This window comes from Calidris pugnax, unplaced genomic scaffold (assembly GCF_001431845.1).
Source record: "Calidris pugnax isolate Ruff unplaced genomic scaffold, ASM143184v1 scaffold188, whole genome shotgun sequence".
NCBI classification, from domain to species: Eukaryota; Metazoa; Chordata; class Aves; order Charadriiformes; family Scolopacidae; genus Calidris; species Calidris pugnax.
This window is the reverse complement of record NW_015091257.1, coordinates 3,110,409-3,135,849: the sequence shown is the minus strand read 5'-3', so window position 1 is coordinate 3,135,849 and position 25,441 is coordinate 3,110,409. Positions and strand designations below refer to the sequence as shown.

Below are 25,441 nucleotides of genomic sequence, written 5' to 3'. Positions count from 1 at the left end.
GGGAAGAAGGGTGGTGTGTGAGGCGGCTTGTCGGCGGGGTGGCCGCCTCCCGCCGCCGGTGGGTGCAAGCCTGAAGGGGAGGGTTAATTAACCTACGAGTTAATTTTTATTTTTTGTATTCGGTAACACAGAGGAGGTGGGGGGGGAGTTGTGCTTCCTAAGGTCGTCCCGGGAGCAGGTTAGTTGTGAGCTGGGGGGAAAAATTAAGAGTAAAGAGCCCCGTGGGCTCTTCAGGTAAAGGAGATGATTTAGTGTCTCTTTGAGGATATAGAGTAACTTCCTCTTGAGGGAACTGACTTTTATCCTGTTAAAATAGCTATGCCGTAGTGAGAGCAGCGGCGTAAGCAGGGAACTCCCCGGGTGGATGGTCTGTTACCCCATCCCTCTCCGACAAGCAAAGAAATGGAGACAGACATGCTTTCCAGTAGAATCATAGAATGGTTTGGGTTGGAAGGGACCTTAAAGATGATCGAGTTCCAACCCCCCTGCCATGGGCAGGGACACCTTCGGCTAGAGCAGGTTGCTCAAAGCTCCATCCAACCCGGTTTTGGACACTTCCAAGGATGGGGCATCCACAACTTCTCTGGGCAGACTGTTCCAGTAACTCATAGTGAAAAAATTCTTCCTAGTATCTAATCTAAATCTGCTGTCTTCCAGTTTGAGACCATTACCCCGCATCCTATCACTACATTCCCTTGTAAAAAGTCCCTCCCCATCTTTCCTGCAGGCCCCCTTCAGTACTGAAAGGCCGCTATAAGGTCTCCCTGGAGCCTTCTCTTCTCCTGGCTGAACAACCCCAACACTCTCAGCCTGTCCTCATAGGAGAGCTGCTCCAGCCCTCTGATCCTCTCTCTAAGTATTCCTGTAGTTCATCAGCAAGTCTGCTAACCGTCTTTGCCTTTCAGTCGGCACTCATTGCCTTGATTTTTATTCCTGCGCCGTTTGATGACAGGTTTGAGTAGTTATTTAGACATGTAAATGGTTGTTTGTGCCGGGGAAGCTGTTAGGAGGAAGTAGTCTTTGTGGGATGTAGCCAGTCTGCCTGAAGTGGTGGCTGGAGTGCTCGTGTTGGAGGGGGAGGAAAGCTCTCTGAGGGAATTCCTCCTTAATTAGGAGGTCATAATGTGCTTTGCTGTAAACTGTGGGAAATGGGAAGCTTAGGCTAATGAGCAACTCCGTTCCTTATTGCATTCCAGTTACTTATTTGCCATAACTATATTACAATAAACTTACTGAAGTGTACACATGCAGTGTTGCTGGTTAGCGTATTTTTCAAAATGGAACTTTTAGTAATACCGTAATGCAGTTCTGTGATCTCTGGATTATGTTTAAATTATTGCACTTACACAAACTGTTCAGTGCTCAGACTGAGTATCTCTGAGCTATATATACTTGAAAATGCATTGTTAGCTCTTACTTCGCTCTGGTTCTTGGCTTTATCTCCTACTTAAGCTTTTTTAAAACTCTTTTTGGCTTTTTAAACACAGAGCTCCTCCTGATTTAATGTAAAAGGCTCTTTTAAGCGTTCCCAGACAACTGGTCTGTGAAGTCTAGCCGGTGTAGGCAGCCAGTGTCTCTGTAGCTGCAGGGAAGGAGGCGTAGGAGGAATTCAGAAGCAGCCTGTACAGCACTGGGGTACAGCAGGAAGGCTTAGTCCCAGTATTGTCAAAGCTTGCTTGGCTTGCCCTCTGAGAAATGCACAGGAGTCTGTCTCTGCAGCAGCTTACCGTTTGTTTGGTGGGGGGTTTTGGTTGAGCTTTTTTGTGTGTTTTGTTGTTGTAAAGGATGATGTGATTCCCGCCGCCGGTGGGTGCAAGCCTGAAGGGGAGGGTTAATTAACCTACGAGTTAATTTTTATTTTTTGTATTCGGTAACACAGAGGAGGTGGGGGGGGAGTTGTGCTTCCTAAGGTCGTCCCGGGAGCAGGTTAGTTGTGAGCTGGGGGGAAAAATTAAGAGTAAAGAGCCCCGTGGGCTCTTCAGGTAAAGGAGATGATTTAGTGTCTCTTTGAGGATATAGAGTAACTTCCTCTTGAGGGAACTGACTTTTATCCTGTTAAAATAGCTATGCCGTAGTGAGAGCAGCGGCGTAAGCAGGGAACTCCCCGGGTGGATGGTCTGTTACCCCATCCCTCTCCGACAAGCAAAGAAATGGAGACAGACATGCTTTCCAGTAGAATCATAGAATGGTTTGGGTTGGAAGGGACCTTAAAGATGATCGAGTTCCAACCCCCCTGCCATGGGCAGGGACACCTTCGGCTAGAGCAGGTTGCTCAAAGCTCCATCCAACCCGGTTTTGGACACTTCCAAGGATGGGGCATCCACAACTTCTCTGGGCAGACTGTTCCAGTAACTCATAGTGAAAAAATTCTTCCTAGTATCTAATCTAAATCTGCTGTCTTCCAGTTTGAGACCATTACCCCGCATCCTATCACTACATTCCCTTGTAAAAAGTCCCTCCCCATCTTTCCTGCAGGCCCCCTTCAGTACTGAAAGGCCGCTATAAGGTCTCCCTGGAGCCTTCTCTTCTCCTGGCTGAACAACCCCAACACTCTCAGCCTGTCCTCATAGGAGAGCTGCTCCAGCCCTCTGATCCTCTCTCTAAGTATTCCTGTAGTTCATCAGCAAGTCTGCTAACCGTCTTTGCCTTTCAGTCGGCACTCATTGCCTTGATTTTTATTCCTGCGCCGTTTGATGACAGGTTTGAGTAGTTATTTAGACATGTAAATGGTTGTTTGTGCCGGGGAAGCTGTTAGGAGGAAGTAGTCTTTGTGGGATGTAGCCAGTCTGCCTGAAGTGGTGGCTGGAGTGCTCGTGTTGGAGGGGGAGGAAAGCTCTCTGAGGGAATTCCTCCTTAATTAGGAGGTCATAATGTGCTTTGCTGTAAACTGTGGGAAATGGGAAGCTTAGGCTAATGAGCAACTCCGTTCCTTATTGCATTCCAGTTACTTATTTGCCATAACTATATTACAATAAACTTACTGAAGTGTACACATGCAGTGTTGCTGGTTAGCGTATTTTTCAAAATGGAACTTTTAGTAATACCGTAATGCAGTTCTGTGATCTCTGGATTATGTTTAAATTATTGCACTTACACAAACTGTTCAGTGCTCAGACTGAGTATCTCTGAGCTATATATACTTGAAAATGCATTGTTAGCTCTTACTTCGCTCTGGTTCTTGGCTTTATCTCCTACTTAAGCTTTTTTAAAACTCTTTTTGGCTTTTTAAACACAGAGCTCCTCCTGATTTAATGTAAAAGGCTCTTTTAAGCGTTCCCAGACAACTGGTCTGTGAAGTCTAGCCGGTGTAGGCAGCCAGTGTCTCTGTAGCTGCAGGGAAGGAGGCGTAGGAGGAATTCAGAAGCAGCCTGTACAGCACTGGGGTACAGCAGGAAGGCTTAGTCCCAGTATTGTCAAAGCTTGCTTGGCTTGCCCTCTGAGAAATGCACAGGAGTCTGTCTCTGCAGCAGCTTACCGTTTGTTTGGTGGGGGGTTTTGGTTGAGCTTTTTTGTGTGTTTTGTTGTTGTAAAGGATGATGTGATTGATGGAATGTCTCTATTGTCCCTTGTGGTTTTCAGATTGCTACATCTAATTTATTTATGTATTTATTTTGTGAGTAAACCTCTCAAAATCTTAGAAAAATAAACAAACCACCCTGCAAACTGCCCCGCTGAGGATGAGTAACACTTCGTGTGTTTCGCTTACAAACCTTGGGTTTGATTAACTCCTGTGAGGAGGGTGGAGTGGGGTTTGAAATGTGTTCAGCAATGGTAACTTAAAAGGTCTCACTTCATAGATATCACAATATTTAAACCTAAGAGGAGCTCAATTACATAAGTTGTTAAAAAAAATTACCTACATTATAAGAAAGACAATGTTCCACAAACAATCAAGACTTTGCAGTTCTTAACTACTGAATGTGTGACTTAAAAAAGCTGGCAATCCTTTAGTGATGTACTTGCAATATCCAAAGCGTTCTTTAACAAAATTCTTGTTTCTTCAGTTTGCCTTGGATGCAAATTGGCCCCTGGGCTTGAACACACAAATTCTCTTGACTGATTGCACAGACTTTAAAATGTAATTAAATGATCAACAGCTGTCTGTTCCAGCTGTGTGTTTTATGTTAGAAGTTTGTCTGATCTACTCCTTAAGCTTTGGTTAGTGCCTTGTTTATTCACTCTGTGAGAGAGGGTGCTGTGGAAGGTGGCTCGTTCCCGAGGGTAGGTTTCACAATGTTATCGTAACTCTCTTCGTGGAATCATCCAACTTTTATTTTTCATTTTGTTTCTCAAAGATTTCCAAGATATTCAGGCTGAGGTGGAAGCTTCAGGGTGGTTGGATTTGGGCTGCAAAGCTTGAACAAGAAATCCCCACAAAGCTCCTTTTATTGGATTCAGTTTTATTCATTCTTTAGCCTGAAAGTTGTTAGAATTGTTTACAGTGCTATGCAAGAGACAATTAACTTTAGAATAATATCTGCATATATTTTATGTGCACATCAAGATGGTCTTATTTTACAGCCGTTGCTGTGTGTTCTCGGGGCAAGTTCTCCATGTGGTTCCTTTGCTGTACCAAGTAAAGTAAACTTTAATGTTGGGCAGCCTGTTATATCATAGTCAATCACAAATCAGCTGTATGATTGAATTCGCTTCTCTTGAGACACTGCAGGTTTCTGGATTTGTATTGTTTATGTATTTTTAAATAGCTGTAGTTACTATGGCAAGCCCCAACTTAATAAGCAATTATTCTTGAGCCAAATTAAGTGCTTGTTTACCTAGGGATGTTGCAGGAGCTTGACACAAACCAAGCGTGAATGGCCAGTGAAGTAGCTGGGGTGGATCCATGCCTGCACTTGGGAACGTGATTCATTTAAACAGTCCTGAGCTTCCATTTGGACATGCTCTCAGATCATACAGAGAGGGAGAACAGTAAACATAACACATTTGGAAACTATTGATATTTAGAGTATGTAATTTGTTACAAGTGGCCTCTAGCAGACCTTACTCTTGTAGGGCATGTTGTTAGGTTTTGGCTACAATGTTATTTGAATGCATAACAAATGAAAGCAACCTGTATTTGTCTTTTTTTTTTTTGTGCACCTGTGCAGATCTGACATAGTGACATGAAATAGGGACATTTCAACATGGTGAAATATAGTTGTATACCTACAAAAACTTACTGAGAACTCAGTAACGACACATTTTAGGGTATGGACATCAGTTTAGGATTCTTCTTTACAATTCATCTGCCCTTAGAAGCTGACATGGTACGCTTTGCTCTGTAATACTGATAACTGAGAGTGTATATTGATTTGCTTGTTTTAAGTAATTCCATTAATTCACATCACCTGCCTTTCTAGTGGTAAAATTAACATAAGATGCATCGATGGGACTCACTACAGGAAGGCAGAGGGTGCAAAATAGCAGAAAATCTTTCTATCTCTTGGCACCGAAAATGTGGTAACTAATCTTTTGGGTAGCTGTTTCTTATCTCTCATGAACACACAAGCAAAAACCTCTGAAGCTTGGTTTTTTCATAGGACTTAGAAGATTTTCTCTGTCTCAGTATGTATTGTTTGCTATATTATATCTGTAAATATATGTGTGTTGTGGAGAAAATCCTGTCTTCAGACAGTTCAGTATTTTTGGGCAAAAGTGTCAGTCTCTGACTTCTAACTGGGAAAAGCAGAATGGTGGTAAACATGGGTTTAATTGGCACAAATGAGGCATCATTTGCATGGGTTTAATTGGCACAAATGAGGCATCAGTCTCATGGCCTAGTGAGGCACTGAGCTCAGGGAGGGCTCTCGGGGTGGAAATCCCATTGTAGCTAAATGAGTTGGTTGCTGAGTGCTCCCTGTGTGGGACTCGCCCAGCTGTGGTCTGCCAACTGTGGGTTTGCAACCCTCCAAGTCAGGCAGCAAGGTCCTCGTTAAACTCTTCTCAATAACCAGAGAGAAGTCAAGGTGAATGTGGTGGTCCTTCAGTTGAGTGGTTGCTCTGTGGTTGTCTGTGCTGCTGGTGCCCTGGCATAGGCACAGCTTAAGATGAATGTCCTCTGCAAAAGAGGAGGTTCTACCTGCTAACTTTAATAAAGTTTTTATTTCAAATAATTGGGTAGCACATGAGGAACTGACGCTTCTGGTTTTGCTTTTGTTAAGAAGCAAATGTCAGGGCAGCAGGCGGTGGTGTCCCCCCTTTCCCTGGCTTGTGAGCCCTCCTGGTTTACAAAGCAGTTACTTGTGGAGTGAAATTGCATGATTTCTCCATGCTTGGACCAGATGTTGGGAGATTTCCTCAGTGTGTCTCTTAGCAAGCCTCTTGCAGCACTGGTTTCTGTAGGTTTGCTTTTCAGGAATGTTGGTCAGGAGGTAATAGAATGACCAAGTAACTTTTTAAAGCCAAAAATGCCATTCCCCCTCCCCTCCTTTCACTGAAAGGCATCTTAAGACTTCAGACAGCATGTAGACTTATGCTTATTAAACGATACTCTAAAAAATGATGAGCAGGGTTGACTGTCAGTAATGTTCTTATGAATGAATACAATATTAAGTAAAAGAAAAAAACTAAAGGATGCTTTTGGTTTTAGAAATAAACACTCAGATTTCAAAACCAGTGCTGTGGTTTTATGTTAGGACATGAGTCTCAAGAGTTGATGTGCTAAGTAGTGACTCCAGCTGTGTAAATGCTACAAGAAGCTTTCAGAGATGCTCCCCTGTACACACTACACGTATCTAAGAGATTTGTTTCCAGAGTCTAGATAAAATTGTAGTAATACTGTATATCACTTTATTTTATACTTTAATTCTGTTAGTGATATGGACACTTTGTTGGCAGGAGGTAAAAGTACTGTAGACCTGAACTTGATTTATAGTCTTCTTTCAGTATAGCTCTAATTATTTAAGTGGATTCACTGGCCTGTATTAAATCAACATGGACAGTGCCCTGAATTATACGTTTTGAACGTAAAGTTCAGGTAACCTATCATGACATTGCTCAAGATAGATTTGGATGCTTGTCAAGTGATTCCAGAAGTAAAGCTTTTGCTGAATTTTCACTGAAATTGCATATTATCATATACTGTATAACAAATGAAAGTATAAAATGTTACAGATGATGAGCTCATTTTCAGGAAAAAGAAAGCTTAAGAAACTAAAAGCTACTTGCTTGTTTCCTTTTTCTCCTCCACCCTGTCCTGTAGTGTTTCCTTAATTTTTAAAAGAGAACTATTAAATTATAATTTGCTTCTTGTGTTATTCTCCCCCTCTTCCATGAAATGAATGTGGTGGCACATTTTTTTTTAACAGCTTCTGAAGACTTTTTTTTTTAAAATACCATAATTTTGAAAAAGAAAAGTACATTATTTTTGAACTGTGTTGGAGAATAGATAAAAAGCTGCTATTAAGCATGAGTAGTACAAATTTGCTTAAAATATCTTCAACTTATTTTTCAAATAAAGAAGCATGCATTTTTTTGCTTCAGTGAAAGCTGAAGGAGTTGTGCTGCTGATTTTAGTGAATACTTGCAGGTAGGGGGAAGGAGTGGGAATGACACCACACAGCCTCTGTTTTGAAGAGTCACTTTTATTGAAGCCATAACTCACTTTTTACACTTAAAATAAGCCTGTGCCAAAGCCAGAGCTTCACCTGCAGGCTTACATTGAAAAAAAAAAAAAAATTGCTGGATAAATGTAATGCCTGTCATGGCATTGGGGGTATATGCTGTAAGACGGAGCTGGATGCGTAATGTGGATGAACTGCAGAAGGGAGACCTGGGGGGCTGAGCCTACCAGGGCAGGGGCTGCTGCCAGACCGGCTCCACCAAGAAGCAGGGGGACTGACCCTGGAGCAACCATGTCTGGAACATGTCAGGATGAGAGTGCTATCCTCCCCTCCCCTGAGAAAACAATGTTTTTCTTCTTTATTTCTCCCCAGGCTTGAGAAATGAAAGTAGAGTTCAAGAATTCACATGCCTAAATAAACAGTTTTATCTAAGGCTGAAGGGTTGCATTATTTCTTAGGTTGAAAACTGTAGACTCCAGACTCTTGCCTTTCCATCTTTGTGGCTCATCTCCCTCACCTGTGAGTGTGCTTGGTCCACTATCCACTACTCCTTTCAGCATAGGAACACAGGTGTGCCCTTTTTAATTAAAATAACAGCCATCCCACACATGCTAAATGCAAGGGACAACCACCCAAACCCGTGTTCAAGGGGCTTGAGCATGAGCAGTCTGTGGTAGCAGTCTTTCTGCTGCATCTGAGTGTTGCCAGGCTAACTCCATGTGCACAAGCTTTCTCCTCTTCTTTCTGGGGTGGTTATTGCATCTTGCAGCTTCCTTACAGAATTCTTACACTGGGAATCTTACCTTTGTTAAAAAATGAGAAAACTTTTCATAGCTGCTGAATGTGCCATAAGTGCTTTGCTTCAGTGCTAAACTTGGGCCTTCCCCAAAGCAATGCCTTGCAGCATTGCTTCTGAACACACCCGTGAAGCAGCAGGAAGAATCAGAAACAGAAGTATGGAAGAAATGCATGTTGAGGACAGCTGCAGGAGATAGCACAGCAAAACAGCCGAAGCAGCAAAACAAGAAGATTGAACAACCATGGAGGGGAAGAGGGGACGGGGTGAGAGGAGAAGAACATGAAAAAGAGAAGGAGAGGGAGTTAGTCAAGAGGCAGTAAGAAAAAAGAACTGGAAGCTGAAGGACAAGCAAAATGATGTTGCAGTTGGTGCAACCGAAAGATGTTATACCAGGGAGTATTAAAGGGGTGAGGCCACTAAGAGGAGCAAAACAGATCTCAGCACACCTGACCTAGAATGAGACAACAGTTAAATCTTTAACTTCATTCCCACCTGAAGAGAGGCCAAATATTGCGTAAGGGGTTTTGATACATATGTAAGTTTACGGTTATTACATTTTTTTCCATGTTCACTCAGAGCTAACTCAGCTTTGCAAGAATTAATTAGTAAGTCAGCAGAAACCCCCTCAACCATCAATCCCTACCAATAGCAGATTTTTATTTTTTTTTTATATTGGATACTTGTATCTTGGGCTTCGAGCTTAGGTACATGGATAAACCAAACCAAGCAAAACCCCTCTGTGAATTCTTGTAGTGCAAGTGCCATTGCAGAGGGGGGAGTTTGGCATGCTGCAAACCAAGCTGCAGCGACAGCTCTGCCCTCCTTGTTCGCATGTGTGGGATGCCTTTGGGGCAAACTTTGCAGGGTTAGGCTTCTCCCGTATCATCATAATGGATTCTCAAATAAAATAGTTTCCCCTTTTTGAAGTTTATGCATTGCACTGCGCTTGGGATTCCTGCCTGGGGATGGGATTTGCCCCTACATTTTATTGTCAGGAAGTTGCATCTCTCCTCCGAAGCTTCAAGATAGGGAATGATACTACAGATGCATAGTATTAGCCAGGCTATTTATGAACACATAACAGGGTATGTGTGCTTTTTCTGGGTTTTTGTAGGTGGACGGGCCACCTTCATAAGTCAGTCCGCTGCGTATCATGATTAAAGGTAATCATCACGAGATCCCAGTCCATTTTTTTGCAGTCTACATTACAATCTACAATTTTATATACTAAATATACTATATCTATATTACATGGTGATTACTTGAAATACCTGGTGATTACTTGCTCCATCCTCCACTGCTGGTGCTGCTGCTGTAGAATTAGCATGTGCTCATCCATGTGCTACTGCTGGCTGCTGATACAGCAGGAAAAGAAAAAACCACTCTTGTGCTCACTCACTAGCAAGAATATAGCAACTCCAGCCTTGTGCTATGATACGGGAGTGCTAGGCTTACATGACGTTCTCTAATTGTGGGAGAGTTTTCTTACTGATGCTCTAAAAGGAAGTAGTTAGCAGACCAGGTGGTTCTGTCCTACCATGGCTCAACAGGGATGTAGGCTTTGTCCAAAGAGCCTGGGAGTTCCCCCTCATAACCAGTTGTGATGACAGTAGAGTCAGGCCATCCTGTCATTGGAAATGTGCTTGAATTCATCCAGGATATTGGAAGGGAATGGCTATAGCTACTTGACAAGCGTGACTGATTGTCATCTGAGTGCTGGTGGTCAGTGTGTCAGTGAGCCATTTCAGCTACGTGACAGCATCGTTAGCAGCCGTGTCCTCCTGACCTTGATTATCTTGTACTGACTCATGAAAGCATGGCTTTTAGGTTGCATTAATGGTGCTGCCGGAATTTGGTTTTCGAGGTGGTAAGACTGGTGTAGCACTGAGTGCTTGAGCCTTGGTTGCACAGTTATAACGTAGGTATTGCTTGTGTAAAGAGACAGAGATTGCTTGTTGTGATGTTTCCCTGCAGAGGACGGAAGCTGGACAGGTAGCAGTGTAGGCTGCCTTAATGAAGAAGGTTGCATGAAAAGTTCACGTGTGACTGAACTTTTAGTTTGGGAAGTTGAGTTCTTATTAAAAACAAAACAAACCCAAAAATTTCTGCGCTTTAGCCTTCCATTTTCCCCCAAATCTGTGCCTGCTCTGGAAGCCTGCTTCCCCCCCCCAACCCGTCTTAACAGCAGGGCAAAGCAGTTAACATGAGCCACATGGCCCCCGTAGGAGTCTAATACTAAATGAATTGTTTCCATTATATGGCCATTCTTCTGAGACTTGCTGTGGTGCTGGGATGTGATAATTCAGTGCCGGAATTCTTGTTTTCTCTTCTTCTCATCTTGAGCCTTTTTTTTTTTTTTATTCCAATCGCAGATGTGTTTTTGAAAGCTTAACAGTACGTCAAATCCGTTGCTGACAAAGGACTGTCAGCTGCTGTTTGCTTTCTCCTGTCTTTTACTTTAATCAGGCAGGGCCAGTAAATGACGTGAAAAGCATTTTTTTTTGCTCCTTCAGCTTATGCAAATCTGTTGCTTAGGAACGAAGAGGAGCTCCGGTCCCAAAAGGAACATCTTATGCTGATCCCCTTGGCAAAAAGGCAGATTGTGCCATCCAGGGCATGGAAAAAGAGCATTCAAACAGAGAAGATCCAGCGCACTGCTGTGCTCTGAAGCACTTCAGTTATCAGTCTGTTAAAATGTTTTGTGCTCACTTTGAATTTATAGGTATGCAGTTAAACAGCTGAGGCTTTTGAAGTTTAATTAAAATAGAATTAAAAGGGAATTTTTGAAAGAGATATTGGAGGTTTGAAAGAAAAGTGAATATAGTAATTGCTTTGCTGTTCTTGGAAGAGAAAATCCATTCCTTTTGTTAGCTCTTCCCTTCACAAGGGCCTTTTGTGATCAGAGTCTTATGGTTTAACTTGAGTAGAAATATTACACAGAATATTGAATCAAGTTTCCTTCATAGAAAAAATGATTTAATTGATTTTCTGCAAGCCAGTAACATAGAGGAATGACACAATGGAACCTGAAAGATGTTGTGTTGCTATAGGGATAAAACTTAACTTCTGCTGTTGTGCAGACCAAGCCTGTTCCTGTGGGAATGTTGTCATTAGTTCCTGTGGAGTTCACTGAGATTGGTCCTATAGACCCCGTTTAAATTTATCTCTATTTTAATTTCTGTCCTTCTGTGCATGGACTGCGGAATGCCTTTGCTCCTTCTTTTTGAAGGATATGCTTCTCTTCTCCCTCTTTAACTTCTGTACGTAGAATTTTCCTGATATTCCTGATAGTGTTCTGTCCTGTAAAGTAGGGTAAGCTTTGCTTTATTTATTTCTTTATTTATGCCTGTTTTAAAGAGACAAAACAACTCATGTACATATATATTTCAATTTATGGATTGCACAATGATTGTAATCTTCAGTATCTGTGCCAGGCTTGAGATTTTGTTTTAATTTAAAATTCAAAGATGCTTTTGCAGAGTTAGGAAAGAAGAGAGACAGTGTCAAAGGAAGTGCTGTTTAGAGTGCAGACAGACTTCCTCTTTGTCTTATTTTGAGCCTGGGAACACGTACTAGCACTTGGAGATCAAATGCATCTATTTAAAAACAAAATGAAAAAATGTGTCCAGTGGACTGCGAAAAGGCACGGGACATCCCTTCCCAACACCTGTTTTCAGTCAAATGAAACAGTTGTTCTCATCTGCAAAGTCATAAAATATTCTAAAATTTCTGTAATACAGCAATTCTTTGTTAGTTGTTTAAACTCCACCTTAATTATCTCACTCTTTGGCACAATCCTTCTCCGTTTTTTTGGATATGAAAGAATGTTTTCCGCTTACAAATTTCAGTGTTTGAGATCTTTTTGGGTTACGTAGAGCACGGTCTTAGCAAAACCAATTCCCTGAACATCCCAAAACACCTCTGCCTTCTTGGGCTGCATTCTCACGCGTTTATTTGCACGCGTTTTACCGGTGTTGGATGCCTGCTGGTTTCAGGAGCTTACATTGTACTGGGTGCACCTGCGGCCGGTTCTGTGCGGCAGGAGGTGGACTCTGCTGCAGCATCTCTTCTTGCCCCACTCAGAATCACAGAATCTTCTAGGTTGGAAGGGACCTTAAAGATCATCTTGTCCAACCGTCAACCTAACTGACAAAAATAGACACCCGCACAACAAACAAGAAGCATCACCATCACTAAACCATACCTCCCAGCACTACATCAACCCGTCTTTTGAACACCTCCAGGGATGGTGCCTCAACCACCTCCCTGGGCAGCCCATTCCAATGCCTGATAACCCTTTCAGTGAAAAATTTTTTCCTAATATCCAGCCTGAACCTACTCTGGCGCAACTTGAGGCCATTTCCTCTTGTCCTGTCGCCTGTGACTTGAGAAAAGAGACCGACCCCCACCTCTCTACACCCTCCTTTCAGGTAGTTGTAGAGAGCAATAAGGTCTCTCCTCAGCCTCCTCTTCTCCAGGCTGAATAACCCCAGTTCCCTCAGCCTCTCCTCATAAGACTTATTCTCCAGACCCCTCACCATCTTTGTCGCCCTTCTCTGGACCCGCTCCAGCACCTCAATGTCTTTTTTATGGTAGGGGGCCCAAAAGTGGACACAGTACTCAAGGTGAGGCCTCACCAGTGCCGAGTACAGGGGGACAATCACCTCTCGGGCCACCACGTTACTGAACGTGTTGTAGGAACTTCTCCTGCAGTGGAGAGAGAAAGAGAAACGGATCAGGCTTTGCTGATCTCAGCTCGGAGCGTGTCCTGCGGGCCCCTGGCTGCCAGCTGCAGCCCTAAACTGCTGACCCAGCCTTTTGTGACGAGAGGGGGGTGATGGGGGGGCCCAACCTCTCCTCTGGAGCGGTGGGAACTTGCCCTGCAGTTACAGTGGCCATAGGACATGTTTTTCCTGAAATGTTTTCAGCCTGCTTGAAATGTAACTCTTTGCATTTTGAATGGGTTCACGCTTCTTTTAAACTCAAGGTTTTTCTTGGAGCTTGCAGTTGAATGAATAAAAAGGTAAGGTTTTGAGAATTCTTAATTTTGGTGGTTTTTTTTTTCAAGATGCGTATTTAAGATACTGGTGGCCAAGAATGGTGAAGTAAATGAGCCCCTGTGGTCTGACTTGTACAGTGTTTGTAAAAATGAGGAGTTGATGATAATTTCAGTGCTCAGCCCTCTCTTCTGTATCTGAATGGTAACTTTTGTTTTACGCTTTGTTCCAGGAAAAGCACTTGCACTGTCTGTGTTGGGCTCTTGCTGTTCCCCTGTGCTCCCTGTTGCTTTTTGTTACTTACAGCAGGATGTTAGCCCGTGCTGCTACTTCTCTGACTCTTTTCACCCTGAGATTCAGTGTGGCTCAAGTCTTAAAACATATAGCTCTTCCCACCTGACCGGCCAAGTGCAGCCGGAGGTGATGGCGTGTGTTTGGGGCAGGGATGGAGGGGGTTTGCCAAAAGAGAAAGCAGTGGTGGGTGGGCTATTCTGAAGAGGATGGGACCTTAGGAGAATTTTGCTCTGCTGTGGGGACAGTGTAGGCAGCTGGTGGTTCGTTCAGGAGCAGATGGAATGTGCCTCATTTTTCAGAGCCCATCCAAAAAGCGGGAATGAATGAGTGGAGGCAAGTTACTTCATCCATCACTTTTTCATCTACTGCTACTGTCTTGCTGCAGCACTTCATGCCAGGACAGCTTGAGGATCCAGCTGAACAAAGATACTTGTTTTACTCTCAGACTACAGGGGACATTCTGGTAATTCAGCTGAAGTTAAGCTGAAGAAAGTGCAGATCCTTTACGCCATTGTCTCTTTCATACTTTTTTTTTTTTTTTGTGTATCAGAGGTTAATGATAAAAGGAAATCATTGCCCATGAACAGCTGATCGGTTGCCTAAATGAGATGAGCCTTTGCTCACCTTATCAGCTCGAGTGCCCTGGGTGGTGAGGTTGGCTGCTGTGCCTCCATGTATGATATCGGTGCTGGGGACAGGTTCCCTCTTCATGGCATTGCCTGCTCACTCTGCAGATCTTTCCCATGCCATGATACCAGCTAAACCCTTCATTTGTTTTCCATGGAAGTTTACCTTCCAGGGCACGAGATGAGCATGTGGTAGCAATAGACCTAGTTGTGTCCATTGCCTGATCTTTCTGGTGTGCAGCAGTATGGCAAAAGATGTGCTGGAAGGTGCTGAGAGCAAAAACCACCTGGAAATTACTTGCCATGTTTCAAGTGGGAAGACTGCTGGCCTACAGCTCTAACAGTTCTGTGAGGATAAATCCTTAAAGATTTCAGGGTGAGGGTGCTTAGGTGTTCTCAGGTTGTCAAATCTTTGAGTGATGCGAAGGCTAAAATGCCTGTCAGCTATGGGGTTTATGTTTTAATTATTTTTTGTTTATTTAAGGGAAGTTTAACTTTGTTACTCCTTTTTCCAAAACAGAGAGCAAGGATTGCCATAAAGTGAATGCCTTTGCTTGCTGTGTAATGGTCTAAATCAGTGTCTTCTGAAGAAAAGTTGGGTTTGCTACAGCAAAAACTGTTCTTACGTTTATACTCTACCTTTTTTGGTTTTTGTTTTTTTTTTTTTTATTATTTGACCAAAAGATTAAATTATACTATTTATCTGTTTTCTGTGGGAATTGCTACTTGACAGCCTTAGTTGAGGGAATAATGCCAGTTTGCAAGCAATTTAAATGACATACATACTTGTACCTGTCCAAGAAATTACTCCCCATTCTTTCCCTATGTATTTTCAGGATACTCGGTATACCTTTAGATTTTTATAAAATGTTTAGTGATAACGTGTTAACATCCTCATCATCTCCTGATCTTGTCTAACAGAGCCATAGAATTTAATCTGGTATTTTTTGTGGTGATGGGCTTTATTTTTCACCTGGAAGTAGATATTATCAAAAACAGTTATTTGAGGTTGAAATTTTTTGGGAATCAATGTCTTTTTAAAAGCTCAGCTGGATAGATTCTTAAGGCCTTTAGAGGTTGTTTTTGGGGAGGTCTTTGCCAAATGATTGTGGCAGAAGCTAAAGAGGAACTGCGTGGTAATTTCTGTATTTATAACAAGGTCTCAAGAAGCTCATGGTTACTTAAGTTCATTTGCTTTATCTGTATTTATTTTTTTTTTACTTGGTTGCTAGCTACAAGTTGGATTGTGTGCACTGTTGCTAAACACCTATACAAGCTATCTCCTATCATCAAACATCATTTTCCTGTTTTAGCTATTTATAGACTGAGTGCCTGAGTTGTTTTTTTATCTTCTTTTTGATAAATAATCTGACCTGCTTAACTCTGTCACTGGAAGAAATCTTAAAAACTCAAAGGTTTTTGTAACTACTTAATTCCCTAGAATTTGGGGGAATTTTTTTAATGTTGAGCTTTAGACTGAGTAGTGTTACAGCAATCCTCTCACAGTGATTCTGAAGTTAATGCTCTTTTCTCTACTCTCTGCTTTCTCAGTCCTTACCTTCTGGGTTTTTTTATTATTTCTTCTGGTCGGTTTTCCTTTTTTTTTTTTGTCCAAAAGACTTTGCCCCTGTTTATATTTTTTTCAACAAATAGTCCGAAGCCTCAGGAGGCTTAAAAGAGCAAGACTGAGAGATGCATACTGGATGTTTTCTGATATGCTTGGAATTAAGAATACAGAATTTTTGCAAAGACTTGAACATTATTCTGTAAGAATGGAGATGTGAAAACAGTGTCTTTATTAGGATTGACTCTCCCCTCCTCGAAATACCAGAGCAATGTTGTGAGCAGAGAACTGCCTACCATGCAGTTGAACAGCTGTAAGCAACAGTACAGAATTATGACATTTAAAAAGACTGGCACATCTTTTGTCTGAATATATTTCAATAATAGGCCAGCTCTGAAGTTACATCGAAATGTAAACAACGCTAAAGGGACTTTGAAGTCTGGTGCCTTTTTTTGTTTTGCTTTTCTTGTGGACAAAATGCAATGGAGGCAGCTCAGTGAGCTTCTCTGCATCATAAATTCTTCTGAGCAGGTCAGGCCCAGCCAGTGCTCATCTCCTGTGGAACTGAAGAAAAAGAGGAATATCTTAATTTATATTTAACTAACATACTCAAAAGTTTCCCTAAAAACTCTGTGATTGATACCTCTGATTCTTGGATGTGGTGGGACTTGGCACTGCAAAGCTGAAGCTTGTCTGTGCAGGAGACAGGGATTTTCTTGATTTGAAATCCAGAAAAAGGAGCTGAGAATCAGCACAGATGCTGCTGTCTCCTGCTTAGAAAGCTGGGCGTGCTCATCAAACACCAAAATTTAGCAAAACAGCATGCTGGCATATGTGTTTCTCTGTTCTGGAGAGAGGATGTCAGATAATGAATGTTTTTTAATTAAGTTGTGTACATCCAGGAAAATGTGTTCTTGGAGTGCATTTTGACTTTACTGCTGTAATGATGGGTCCTGATACAAAGATCACAAAAAGAAAAAGAGGGTTATTTTCTGAAATTATTCTTAGATGTCTTCTACCTGAGAGAATCCATCCTGGAAAATCTCAGGTAGATACAAAGCTGGAAAAAAAACATTGTAGGAATTTAGTAAGAAAGTAATTCTCACAGCTTGGGTAAATTTACTAGTATAAGTATAATTATCAGTATGACTACAACATCTTAATCTGTTCTCATTTAGCTAAACTCCTAATCAGGCTGCTGCTTCTGAATTTTTTAAGTAGGTCTTTGAAGTTTCTTATGTTCTGTGCCAAAAACGAGTCTGTTAAAGTATTAGCTCTCCTGCCCAGTAATTTCACCTGGAAGAACTCATAGTGAATGACTCTTAAGGAGGCAAAACTATCTAATTTTGTGTCTTGGAAATTTTAGTTTTCTTAAATTAATTTTTCTGAGACTTGGGTGGGAAAAAGGAATCTGGTTTTGCCAGCCCTCCATCGATGTACATTAGAAACAGCCGTTGTCTTTTGGAGCTGGTTTTATTAACAGCAGAAAAGAAAGAGGAAAAATACCCCAAACTTCAAGGAAATCTCTTCTGTCCTGGTCGCCGGGCTTCCACATCAGGTGAGGAGGTAACAAGGACCGTGCAGAGGTGTCATGCATCTGTGGGATGTTGTTTCCCAGCTAACGTGGCTTGAGTGCAGCTGAACTCCTTTTGTGCCTCTGCCACCACCTTTGTCAAACCTCCGCTGCTCACTTCTCGGGGGGCAGAGGGCAAGGGTGAATCATCACAGTGTTTGCAAACGTGTCAAAACTGGACAGGAAGGACCTGCTTCCTCTCTCACGTCTTGCAAGGTACAAGAGTGAAAAAGCTGGAGAACAGGAGCATTGAATTTGGACAACAAAACACCAGGCGTGTGGATCCCCCTTTGGCAAAATTACAAAGTGGAGCTGTCGGCGAGCGCCCTTAAAACAAGAAGGCTTTTGGAACAGTCTGTGCCCAATTGCTTATGTTTTCCCAGTTCGAAAAACGCTGATCTGTCTTTGGGAAATCATGCCAAAAGGCTTGGAGAAATGCACCTTCCCATGTTTCCTTTCACAACCCAGAGGGCAGCAGGGAGCTTTTGTTTCTTAGCTTGTGCTTCTGGCCTGGTAACGAGGGCTTCCCAGACTTGTGCTATTAAATTGATGGCAGTGTAAGTGAGATGGGATTTTGGTTTTGCTTATGCTTTGGTTTCTATTTTTAAATTGTTTTCCAAAAAAAATAATCCACAGATAGTCTAATGTGTGATAGTCTGAACATAAAAAGCTGATGCTGGAGGATTGCACCCCTGTGCAATTGTAAATATGGATGGGGCTGGATGGGGCTTTGAGCAACCTGCTCTAGTGGGAGGTGTCCCTGCCCATGGCAGGGGGGTTGGAACTAGGTGATCTTTAAGGTCCCTTCCAACCCAAACCATTCTATGATTCTCTAACCTAAGTAATGTGTTGCTTTATTTTCTTTTTCAGCTAAAGCTTGATCTATAGATACTCAGGCCAAAAATTAAAATATTGTTTATTTGACTGCTTGGCAACTCTCTTCCGTTTCCTCTAGGGTAAAGCTGTTGAGAGTCTGACCTCATCACAGGACTTTTGCTCAGACGCAGAATTTTTTTGGTGTTTATTTATTGAAGGGAGGACACTGTGGTTTTTGCTGGTCTCTAATTTGAAAATAACTGTGGTTCTTGTGAAGGAGTTTGAGATGGGTGTAAGCCGGTGTTGGGCAAGCGTCCTGGTGCAGGTCTGCCAGCCAGGCCTCCTGTCAGTCTAGTCCTTCCTCTGTTTTTGGCAGGGATTGCGAATGGCACAATATGGACCTTTATTTATTTATTTATTTATTTTAACAAAAACTCGTATGTTCAGGCTTGAAGCCAGGCTTGAGCTGGGGTTTCAAGAAGCAAAAGGTCCCTGGACCAGTCTGATGGTGGTTGTTTAAAACTGTTGGCGGGCTCTCTCTGTGTGTGTTATGTTAGCTTTGTGGTGATGCCTCGGGATGCAGGGTTATCTCTGAAGGTAGATAGGTAATCTTCTGTCTGCTTCCTTTACTTTGGGTTTTGGTTCTTTTTTTGTCAGCTGAGCATCTCCTTGGTGGTAAAGCTCTTGTTTTGTGGGGCTTTCCCCAGGAAACCATAGTTAGCTAAAAGAAAGTAAGGAGGTTTTTCTGCCAGGCCATTAAAAATGCAGCAAGTGGTGGGATTGCCAGCCTGTTCTGGCTCTCTCACAGTGAGTTTTTGGCAAAACCATGACAAGATCTGCTCATTGCCCCCCTGCACTTGGGGATGGCATGGCTGGCTCCATGGGGGTGACGTCCCAGGCAGGGCCCTGCTCCTCCAGGGTGTGGGTGCTCTGTGTTCTTGCCCTCCTGGTTAGAGCTGAGGGCAATGCTCAGCTCCTCCTTTCACAGTAGGTGCATGGTGTTGCTCTGGTAAGTGGGGGAAAATAACTTGCAAAGCTCTGTAGAAGAAAAAGAGACAGTTTGATTAGAGTTGTTACCTTAAAAATGAGATTTTTTTTTTACTCCACCGAGAACGATGAGTAGATCATTATACAAAAGTGGATGATTGAGTTGTTCCATCCCACGCTTTCTTCCTAGAATTTCTTTTTGTTGCTGTTCTTGGTTCAGACTCCCCAGGCACTGGCAGAAGTTAGAGGTGTATGGAGATCATAGAATAGTTTGGGTTGAAAGGGACCTTTAAAGGTCATCTAGTCCAACCCCCCTGCAATGAGCATGGACATCTTCAACTAGATCAGGTTGCTCACAGCCCCATCTGGACTGATCTTGAATGTTTCCAGGGATGGCCATCTACGACCTCTCTGGGCAACCTTTTCTAGTGTTTCACCACCCAGTTTTTGTAAAAAATGTCTTCCTTCTCTATCTAGTCTAAATTTACCCTCTTTTTGTTTAAAGCCATTACCCTTTCTCCTGTTGTAAAAGGTTAAAGTCAAAAAGTTTGTCCCCATCTCTCCTGTAGGCCCCTTTTTAGTACTGAAAGGCCACTGTATGGTCTCCCCAGAGCTTTTAATCCTTTGATCCTCCAGCCTGTATTGGTACGGGGGGGCTGCCCTGATGCAGGTGCAGGACCCTGCATTTGGCCTTTTTGAACCTCATGAGGTTCATATGGGTACACTTCTCAAGCTTGTCTAAGTCCCTCTGGATGACTTCCCTTCCCTCAGGTGTTGCAATTGCACCACTCAGCTTGGTGGTGTCTGCAGACTTGCTGAGGGTGCACTCAATCTCACTATGTCATTGATGAAGATATTGTCCAGTACTGGTCCCAGTATGATTCCCTCAGGGACACCACTTCTCACCGATCTCCATCTGGACTGTTGACCACAACCCTCTGGATGCAACCATCCAACCAATTCCTCCAAACAGTCTACCCATCAAATCCATATCTCTCCAATTTAGAGAGAAGGATGTTGTGGAGGCCTCTGTCAAAGGACTTACAGAAGTCCAGATAGACAACATCCACTCTTCCCTTGTCCAGCTCCAATTTAGAGAGAAGGATGTTGTGGAGGCCTCTGTCAAAGGACTTACAGAAGTCCAGATAGACAACATCCACTCTTCCCTTGTCCAGTGATGTAGTCACTCCATCATAGAAGGCCTCTCGGTTGGTCAGGCAGGACTTGCTCCTGGTGAAGCCATGCTGGCTGTCTTCAGTCACCTCCTTATCCTACATATGCCTTAGCATAGCTTCTAGGAGGATCTGTTCTATGATATTCCCAGGCACAGAGGTGAGGCTGACAGGCTGGTAGTCCTCAGGGTTCACAGAGGTGAGGCTGACAGGCTGGTAGTCCCCAGGGTTCTCCTTTCTACCCTTTTATAAAATGGGTGCATTGTTCCCCTTTTTCCAGCCACCGGGGACTTCACCTGTCTTCCAAGACTTTTCAAATATCATGGAGAGTGGCTTGGCCAATTTCCTCAGGACTCTGGGATGCATCCCATCAGGTCCCATAGACTTCTGTATGTTCAGGTTCCTCAGGTGGTCACAAACTTGATGTTCTCTTATAGTGGGAGGGACTTTGCTCCCCCTGTCCCTGCCTTGCAGTCCATCCACCCGAGAGGTACAGGGAGAAAGGCTGCCAGTGTAGACTGAGGCAAAAAAGTTGTTGAATACCTCAGCCTTCTCCTCATCCGTTGTTACCGATTTGTCTTGCTTATCGAGGAGGGTGTGGCCTTCCTTTGATCTTCCCCATAACCCTGAGGGGTTTTGTGCCTCCAATCAGTTTCTACTCAAACCAAATCTGGATGTCCTAGAACATGAAACAGTGGAGACTGCTGACACCTTTTGACAGCCGGGTCTCCTGAAGACTGGTATCCTTATCTGTGGATAAGGGTTTGAAGACTCGTTGGCTTAAAACTGAATCCCTACAGGAAAGTTTTACACCTGTGCTTGTTACAGGATTTTTCTGTGTTTATTGTAACTGAAGCAGACCACAGAATAACTTCCCTTCTAGTTTAACCACAGAAGGTTACATATTAGTCGTCCTTTCTTTACTGGTCATTGGAGGTCATCCTTTCCTCTATTTTTTGTGTATTTCTGGTGTGCAGCCACGGGAGAAGAGAAACATTTCTCAACTTGTAAAAGTAAGGAGGAGGATGTTAGTCCTAAAAGTCTTTTTAAAAATTGTATACTAAAACCAACGGGGTTTCAGTTTGACTGTTTCCCTTCCGTTTTGGTTGAAGGGAAACTGCACATTTCCCACAACATAAGTTGTTCCTTACTCTACATATTACTCATTTGTTTTCAGTGTATATAATAACATATAAAAAGTTCTATGTATGTGTGTATACATATCTATATATCTGCATGTATTTTTTTAACCAGGTGCAAAATGACTGCTCAAGTAACACTGGAGGATGCCTTGTCCAACGTGGATCTCTTGGAAGAATTACCATTGCCAGATCAGCAACCATGTATTGAACCCCCGCCATCATCTCTGCTTTACCAGGTGTGGTGTTGTTGTAGAGTTTTTCCATTTCTCATTGCTGTTAAGAAAAAGAGTATGTGCTTTTAAAAAAACAAAACAAAACGGGTTTGTATTTGTAATATATATATATTTTTTCCCTACCAAGGATTAAATTCTTGCTTTCTTTGCAGCCAAACTTCAACACTAATTTTGAAGACAGAAATGCATTTGTCACTGGCATTGCAAGATACATTGAGCAAGCTACAGTCCATTCTAGCATGGTAAGTAGATGTTCAGATATATACTTTTGTGTTAACTTGGAATAAAAGGAGAGGAACATGTCTTCTTGCATTTCATTGTAAGATTTGTGGTCACAGAAAACCAGAAACCCCGTTACCTACAACACTTCAGGAGGCAGTGAGATGAAAACGTGTATGGTTTTTATTTTTTTCATACATGTACTTCTTGATAATTTTTAAATGGTCTTTCTTCTTGATCAACCAATGCTCACAAGTTTCTTGCTCACAACTTTCTTTTTGATCAACTTGCTCATAAGTTTCTTGCTTTCATTGTGCATTTTTCCATTATTCTGAGGTGAGTTGGTAGCTGCTGTAACTTCAGTGAAAAATTCCCTTCCATCCTCCCAAATTTCCACTACTTCTCTGTCAGTGTAGTGGTGTTGAAGGGTTTTTGTTGGCTTCCTCACTGTGGAGCGTGTATGTTAGTCATTTATTGGCGTGCTTTTGTATAAGTTCCACAATATAAGATAAGACTTCATACCCATTAGTCATTTATTGGCGTGCTTTTGTATAAGACGCTCTGTGGTTTTTAACAGTTCCACAGTATAAGATAAGACTTCATAGCAGTAACTCCATCCATCTCTGATGGTGTTGCAGCAGGAACTTGCAGGCTGCAAACGCTGCTCTGTATTGAACTTGTCATCATTTCACGCACACTTGGAAAATAAGGAATAATATGTCTTGTAATTCTAGAAGCCAGTTCAGAAACAGTGGGATGAGAAGGTTAAGCACCTGATTATGTGCTACTGAAAGTTATGTAAATTGATACCAATCTACTCTTAAAATTATCTGGCGACTCCTTAACCTGTTTTGATTGTTTAGACATGTAGGCCCTTTCCTTTGACACGTAAAAACCTGCTGACTCTTTCATCCTTGATCCTTCCACCTGCAGTACCTGAGTTTAAAAAGAAAAACAAACATCCTCCTATGCCCCTTTCAGATTAGTATTTTTATTTCTAGGTCATGATATCTTTAGTTTTGGGAAGAAAGAACAACACAAAAAGCTATCTGATCTAGGGAGATAATAATTTTTGTTGTTAGGTAGGCATAATTACTGCAGTTGTTGATTAGTGATCTGGTAGATGTTTGTTGGCTTATGTGGTATGAAGATGATTATGTGAATTCTCTCAGAATTAGGTTGGGCGCTACAACAAGCGACTGAGAATAAATGAAATTTCTCTTAGTGTTTAGGTTGTGGCCAAACTGGACCTCAGTAGCTGGTCAGCTCTAATGCGTGTAATATACCAGCTGAGCCTATGCATTATGGTAATATCATTTTACATACATACAGTATGATGTATCATTCAGCTTGCAATATATTTGTATTTGTACACATAGATTCTGATAAGAGAAATAGGTTTGTTTGAAGATGATTTTGGAATCAGGGAAGACAAGTGGATATAAGTCTTTGGTATTACAATGCCTAATTATGCTGAGTGTTTTTCCTACAGAATGAAATGCTAGAAGAGGGTCAGGAATATGCAGTCATGTTATACACATGGAGAAGCTGCTCAAGAGCCATTCCTCAGGTAAAGGATGAAAATTAAGGTGTCATGCATCATGTGAACTTCTGTCTTGTTTTGGTGGAGTTACATAGATCTAGCTTATATCAAGGAGCTGTGAAATAATGACTACTTTGATTCCCGAATAGGCAAGCTGGGAATGCCACAGTGTCTTTTACCGTGTGGGGACTAGTTGGTCTCTTTTTTTAAAGTTAAGCATCCTAGGTAGTAATTTTCTGAATGTCAGAGCTACACAGTGTTTTATTGATCTGTATGCAAATTAAAACCCTATGAATAGGTAAGAAATCCATAGGCAGCCTCAAGTATCTGGGAATGGTTGTATAGGGGTGGGGTGGGAAGAATATTAAGATACATCAGAAAACTGAGCAAAATTAGAACCATGAGCTGACACCTGGCTGATCCGTAAGGAGTTTGTGATGCAATTATTTTTGTACTGAAATGCAAGGAGTGCTTATCCTGTGGTTTAAATATTTGGAGTGGAAATGAGGTAATCTGTTTCAATTTCTGGTTTTGCCTTTATTTTAGTGCATGACTTTCAGCGAGTGACTTAATAAGGTGGAAAGAATATTATCCTAACCATACAGAGGTGTTTGAAAACTAAATTATTTGCTGTGAGGTGATAGAAAAATCTTAGAATTATTTTTTTTTAGCACACATAATTAGTCTTAGAAGATTAGCATAAAATTACCAAAACAGGCAATTTGTGCCTTAAGTTTGTCTCTTTAGGATGATAATATGTTTTCTCAAGTTGTCATTAGGGATCTTAGTTTCTGAGGCTTTATCAGGAAAAGTTCCAAGTATAACGATCTCTTTAATTGTCCTCAGGTCAAGTGCAACGAGCAGCCTAACAGAGTAGAAATTTATGAGAAAACCGTGGAAGTTCTGGAGCCAGAAGTCACAAAACTGATGAATTTTATGTATTTTCAGGTAAACGGAGTGGAAACAAAATTTGTCAGTAGGCTTCTATTTTTATATTCCCATTTTGTATGCTTGATATTGTGTACTCAGACACTGAACCTAGTCATTATACTTAAAAAACCCCAATGCATATTGTTGTCACAGAAGGGCACAATTTCTAATGCCTATCTCAAAAACTTCAGGCGATCTCCATTAAGACTTTTAACATAAAATCGAAGGTAATTGCATATGGTCCCTATGTAGCACATGGGGACATTTCTGGCACTTTACGCAGAAAGGAAATAGAAATATAATATGTTTCACATGTATACATAAAATCGTCTTGGTGCAGAAACCATTTGTTGGGCAGTGAGGGACCAACAAGACCCACAAGAGCAGCAGGTGCAACTTTGCCACGGAAATTCATAATTGAGGCAAGCTCACCCAGTTGTTGTGACCCACCAGCCACCCGAGCTACACAGGCGCAGGAGAATAGCAGCCTGTCTTGCTTTCTCCTCCCGTGCTGGGCAGCTTGCCAGTTGGTTCAATGCACTGAGGATGTTTCCAGGCATTATTTGGTGGGAGCCAGAGCAGCTAGAGCCCCCGAGCCCCAGAGGACACAGGAAGAGGAGACTGAATGAGATGTGATATTTCCTGTCGTCTTCCCCAACTGGCGGATCTTACTCACTACCAACAGTCACCTTTTGTTCAAGATTAGTGGTCTAAGCTCAGAACAAATTCCTCTTTACATTCAAAGTTGCTGTGGTTTTTGTACTTGTAGTCTTTATCTCAAATGGCCCTGATGTGCACTTGGAAATAAGCCCTCAAATAAACATGTGGCAGGATGAGTTTGCCAGTTCACATGTACTGCTATTAATCAGTGTGCTGTAGGGTATTTTGTTTTAAGAGAATATACCTATAGTCTGCCTTTTAATTCATATATACTTTCTCACTAAAGAAGATGAAATAATTTGTTTCAAAGGGATTTTAAACTTT

The 25,441-nt window shown here is 42.1% G+C and overlaps 1 protein-coding gene across 2 annotated transcripts in view; it reads left to right on the top strand.

Moving 5' to 3' along the window:
* Positions 1 to 25,441, top strand: part of CYFIP1 (cytoplasmic FMR1 interacting protein 1) — an 85,552-nt gene that overhangs the window by 265 nt on the left and 59,846 nt on the right. For both annotated transcript variants that reach the window (XM_014960329.1, XM_014960328.1), the window contains exons 2-5: positions 21,645 to 21,768; positions 21,918 to 22,007; positions 23,477 to 23,554; positions 24,374 to 24,475. In XM_014960329.1, coding sequence (XP_014815815.1) covers positions 21,652 to 21,768; positions 21,918 to 22,007; positions 23,477 to 23,554; positions 24,374 to 24,475 — 387 coding nt within the window. In that variant the 5' untranslated portion in view covers positions 21,645 to 21,651. The remainder of the gene's footprint in view (positions 1 to 21,644; positions 21,769 to 21,917; positions 22,008 to 23,476; positions 23,555 to 24,373; positions 24,476 to 25,441) is intronic.